The sequence below is a fragment of the Panicum hallii genome, chromosome 1, assembly GCF_002211085.1.
Source record: "Panicum hallii strain FIL2 chromosome 1, PHallii_v3.1, whole genome shotgun sequence".
Lineage (NCBI taxonomy): Eukaryota > Viridiplantae > Streptophyta > Magnoliopsida > Poales > Poaceae > Panicum > Panicum hallii.
Genome location: NC_038042.1, coordinates 52,191,593 through 52,197,149, shown reverse-complemented (window position 1 = coordinate 52,197,149; position 5,557 = coordinate 52,191,593). Strand labels below are relative to the sequence as shown.

Here is a 5,557-nt window from a genome sequence, read left to right as displayed (position 1 = left end):
TGCTCTCATCTTCTATAATATCCATCAAAAAATAAAAAAGATATCATTTACAAATAACCAATTGAAAACAAAATTTCACTCTGTCAGCCTCTCGTTCCCCTCCCGCCAAAATTTTTGACAAAAGAATGGCTCGAAATGTCGAATGGCACACACGGTTGCGCTGTGTCAGCAGTTCAGCACTGATCCTTTGGTCGCTCGATCACTACGACGATAGGCATGCCCGGCTCGTCGTCTTCCCTGGCTGCTCCAACTTCCATGCCTTCTTTGGTCTCCACCGCGCCTCCCGCTCCGGCGAGCTGCTGCGCTCGCTTGGCCTCGGCGGCCCAGTCCGTCCGGCTGATCACCAGCAGCATGCGCACCACGCAGGCCGCCTGCGCCGCGAGGAGGCCCAGCCACAGGCCCTGGAAGTCGTAGTGGTACCAGAACGCGAGGATGAGCGCCACGGGCGTGCCCACCAGGTAGAAGGAGCGGAGGTTGATGCTGGCGGCGTCCTTGGGCCGCGCGCTGCCCCGGAGCACGCCGCAGCCGGCGGTCTGCGGGCAGTTGCCGAGCTCGCAGGCGCCCAGGATGGGCAGCACGGACGCGGTGAGCGCGACGATCGCCGGGTCGGCCGTGAACATGGCCGCCCAGGCGCCCCGCACGAGGTACGCGAACGCGGACGCCACGCCGCCGAACGCGAACCCGAGCATGAGGCCGACCGTCGCCGCGCGGGCCGCGTGGTCGGGGCGGTTCGCGCCGAGCTCGTTGCTGACGCGCGTCGAGACGCCGAAGCCGAGCGAGGAAGGGAAGATGTAGATGAGTGACGTGGTCTGGATGAGGATGCCCATGCTGGCCACCGTCGCCTGCGGGTTGGCGAGCAGGCCGCACAGCAGGATCATGATCTCGTACCACCACCACTCGAGGCAGACGCTGACGCAGCTCGGCAGCGCGAGGCCGGCGAGCTCGCCCCAGCCGCGGAAGCTCTCGGCCGAGAGCGCGAGGCCGCCGGTGCGCCGGTGCACGCCCCTGAACAGGATGTATGCGAAGAGGAAGAGGACGAGGTTCAAGTTTGCCAGCACGGAGGCCAATGCCACCCCCCGGATGCCGAGCCCGAGGACGGAGACGAGCACGTAGTTGATGGGCAGGTGGAGCGCAATGGCGAGCGCGGCGCAGAGGGTGAGAGGCAGGTTGATGGACTGCGTCCGGAGGTAGATGCGGACGGGGTGGAGGAGCGCCTGGAGGAGCAGGTCCGGGAGGGAGGCGAGAATGTAGGTCTCGGCGGCGGCGGCGATGCCCGCGTCCTGGCCGCAGAGCAGGAGCAGGGGCCGCATGTGCGCCCAGAGCCCGGCGATGGGCACGGCAGCGGCGAGGAGCATCAGCACGGTGCGCTGCGTGGTGACGCCGAGGAGCCCGTAGTGGCCCGCGCCGAAGGCCTGCCCGCAGATGGGCTCCATCCCCATGGCGAGGCCCGACAGCACGGAGTACCCCGTGATGTTGGCGAAGCCGATGGCGAGGGAGCCCCCGGCGAGCGCGAGCCCGCCGAGGCGGCCGAGGAAGAGCATGGAGATCATGGAGCGGAGGTAGAGCAGCAGGCCCGTGAGGATCATCGGCAGCGCGAGCCCCAGGATGGAGCGCGCCTCCGCGCCCGCCGCGGCCGCCGACACGGACGGCGCCATGGGGAATGTGACGGACAGGGACACGGACCAGGCTTCCTTCACCGCCCTGGCGAGCCGGCCCCGCGGCTTGCGCGCGAGCAGCACCGGCGGCGGCAGCTCGCCCGCCACGGCCTCGGGGGCGAGCAGGGGCGCCGTGAGGAGCGCCTCCTCGCCGGCGCCGTCGGCATCCCCGCACGCCACCGTGGCGTCGGCGGCGGCGCGAGACGACATGCCCGAAACAGAGGAAACGCTCTGCTCTGCCTCCGCGCGCGTTTCGCAGGGAGGGGGGAGGAGAGGGACGTGTCGGGAGCCGGGCTGATCGTCCGGAAACGTGCGGGTAGCGAGCGAGCTGTCTCCGGCGCGGAGGCGACGGAACTGACAAGGGGAATTGAATAAACTATGCGGGGGGATGGGGAGAGTGCGCGCGCCCCCGGAGCTGGAGGGGGACGGAGCGCGGCGGGGGGTTTATATAGGAAGGCGAGCGCACGGGGGTTGAACTTGGACATGGACTTCCTCCAATTTCCAGCGGTTTTTGGATGGCTCTGTCCTTGCGTTGTGTGTGTTCTTGGCTGCTGGGAAAGCCGACGACTCTGAATTTTCAGCCAGGGGACGGGTGTTCAACAACATCAGGCTGCTCGGCGCGTCGTCATTCTTTACAGTCCCGCGCGACGCGATCGCTCCTGCAGCTATGGGTATCCCTATCCCTGTTCAGAACAAGCCTATCGCCCTGGTCTCTCTTTCCGTAAAGCGTAGTAGTGCATGGCATGGCACGCGCTGGTCACCCACAGTGGGGGTAGGGGGGCTGGCGCTTGGTTAGTGGCTGAGGTTGTTGGTGCGTGCCGAGCTCACCGGGTTCCGGTGGCAATTTTTATCGGCCCGGACGGCCGGCTCGATGCCGCCGGATGTGTTGCGGTGTGGGTGGCTGGGTGGCGCACGGGGAACAGAGGATATCGCGCACGGCGGCACGGGGGTGTCTTTCTCATCACTCATCGGTGATGGCTGCTAATTAATCTCGAGGATTGAACTTTAAACAATGGATCCGATTTACACTGCTGTCAGAATTGAAATGATGTAACACGTGAGTCGCATTGTTATTAGCTTGAACCAACAATGCAAATCTTTTCATGAACATATGGATCGGGCATTTGTGTGAGAATAATGTGATAGTTGTTCGTTTAAAAAGAGAAGAGAGAAAAATGTGACAGTGGGTTTCTAAAAAAATTATCTTTTGCAAATACTGAAATGTTGACATAAGCAGTCTTATAGCTAGCTGAGTTGGCGCCATTGAAAATAACCTTATGCTAAACTAACAAACAAGACAACTTAAATACTAAGTTCCTATTTTTTTTCTCTTTTGTTTTGTTGACTAATTGCATGTCTATTGTAGAAGATTTTTAGTTAGTTAGTTTCCTTGCGATGGAACATGTCCAGCTAGATTCATTTGATTCCTCATTCCTAGACTAAGAGACTAAGTACATATGGATTGACGGTTCGACAGAAAAAAATGTTTATGATGACTTTATCAATCTTAAGATCCATCGTCGAGTAGGACTAGCTCAATGTAGTAGTAGCTCTTTACTTTGCACTGCAGAGTTGTGGCCTTTTTGTTTTGTTTCTTCTTCTTCAGACCAGGGTCAAATCTCCTTTGGACTACTTGTATTACTCATAAAAAAAGAAAGAAGGTTCCTGGCAGACTGAGAGTCAACTGCTTGTTCCATGCTATCCAGCATTTGGGCTTGATACCGCCCGTGATACCTTTTTGGATTGCCCAATAGACATTCACAACATATTGGTAGTTGACGTTGATTTCACTTCTAAGCTCATAATGATGATTACTTCATGTATGCTGGATAGTGAATGTTCTTATCTAGACAAAGTCGTAATTATTACCGACCATTTGCACAAAGGATCAGAACTACTTGCATCTAACTGGCTCCAAAAAAATATTACTTAAACTTGAAATTTGGGATTTACGGAAGAGAGATAAAAATGCTATAGCTCCACTCAGATGTTGAAAATTTGCAAGGGAGCAGCATAATTGTTATGAAAATCTTCTTGCTTCCTACTACTTCCTAAATCCAATCACAAGTCCACCTAGACTTTGTCCTAAGTCAATTTTTTAACGTTGGTGTTGGCGCAAAAAATTGCTTGAACTACGATGATTCCTCGTGCAGAACACTCCAGCCTAGGAGATTTGCTAGTGCAGGTCCTTAGCTTCTTGAGGTTCGAGGCGTGCCAGTCAGTTTGATCCTATAACTGATAAGATAAATAAATTGATGATCAAAGAGCTTATCGGCCTTTAAATTGATGATCAAAGAGTTTATCGGCCAAAAGGCCGATATAGCGATATCAATTGATGTTGATAGAATTTCAAACAATCGGCTATATGCATGATGTACAACCTGACAAAAATAATGATATGAATCAATTGGCCGAAATTGATACAAAATATTAAAGCTAAGACCCGATGGTTAAAGTACACATCGGTTAGGAATCCGATCGTAAAAAGAATCACTGATAGATTCAACAAATATAAGCCGATAGATCTAAGATAAGCTAAAATAAATGCAATTCTATTAGATCTAGCAAGAGGTCCAACGATGCAGACTTACATGATATGATAAGAATCAATAACTGGTAGGCAAGTATATTAACCGAATAGGAGCAATTCAAGAGATTGAAGCAATGCCGCCTTGACCAACATCAATATAGCCGATACAATTGGCAGGACCGGTAGAACTTAGGGCTTACCCCTTTGTCGGAGATCGAAGCGATGCAGCCCCGCGTCAGGTGCCAAGTTTTGTCGGTGATGAAATCTCGGAAAAGAGGGTGACAATACGCTGAAAGTTGTGTTGTATTACTCGAGAGATAAATTACAATGACCCCGAACGGACATATTTATACCCACGGGTAGATACTAATCCTTATCGGATACGATGCAAATTTTCCTGAACATAAAAGGTGAAACAACTGACCCTGCCTAATTAATAGATAAATTTAAAATAACATATTGTGGTCTTCACGATTCCTTCTTTTAATTTGGTCTTTTTTGGATAAACTTTCATTCACTGATTGATTTCTTTTCTCTTGACGAAATCTGTCGGTATTTTACCGCCACGCTCACCGAGGGATACCCCGAGATGGTGAGTTTGTAGGTAGGGTGTCGTGGAGATTAGGAACTCGAAGGTGCAAGGAACACAGAGTTTAGACAGGTTCAGATCGCCGAGAGCGTAATACCCTACGTCCTGTGTGGATTGTATTTCCTTAGATGGTGATCGGGCGATCTTCTGGGTGATTCCCCTGTTGGAGGGGGTCCCTGTCCGCCCTTATATAATCCGAGGGAACAAGTTTACATGGAAGTCCTAGTCGGATACAAGCTCTAAGAGTCCTACCCGAGTAGTTTTAGGGTAGTTTCCTACTGTGTCCGACTAGTTTTACTACTGTATGAGTAGTAGAACTACACTACAAGTAGTTACAACAGATGTAGGGCATGAGCCATGTCCCATCCCTTATCCTAGGAAAAGTACACCACGTGCACAGTCCCGTGTGCTCGAGTCTGATAAGCTCCCCGAGCTCTTCGTAGTTGAGTACTGCAGGCGTCCGAGTACTTCTGAAGATATCTTCGAGTTCTACCGAACCTTAGCTTGAAGGTGTCCTCCGAGTATTTTCTTGGCTGCGTCAAGACTGTGAGGTGCTCATGCCCCGAGTAGTTATCAAGTCTTCTTTTATATGGGGTGTGATTAAACTCGCACTCCTTATGGAGTAGTCCCTGAGCCTTAGATTGACTCGTAGAATCAGACTGAGGTTCAATTTAATCTTGAGTCTTCTGTCCTTGTCTTCTAACAGATTTGAAAAAAAAATCGCTGATGACACGTGTCTCGCAGCCCCCCGAGCCTTGAATCCAAATCTCCAAGCTTTGGAAT

General features: G+C 52.6%; 1 protein-coding gene across 1 annotated transcript; it reads right to left on the bottom strand.

The window, feature by feature from the left end:
* LOC112903332 (protein DETOXIFICATION 49-like) lies at positions 1 to 2,055 on the bottom strand. The gene has a single exon (XM_025972574.1). It carries the CDS (start codon positions 1,863 to 1,865, stop codon positions 174 to 176), a length of 1,692 nt encoding a protein of 563 aa, XP_025828359.1. The 5' UTR covers positions 1,866 to 2,055; the 3' UTR covers positions 1 to 173.
* Between the last annotated feature and the right edge of the window lie 3,502 nt (positions 2,056 to 5,557).

What these genes read in the sequence shown, in the direction of transcription:
- LOC112903332 (XM_025972574.1), bottom strand. Translation starts at nt 1,865, where the DNA reads ATGTCGTCTCGCGCCGCCGCCGACGCCACGGTGGCGTGCGGGGATGCC.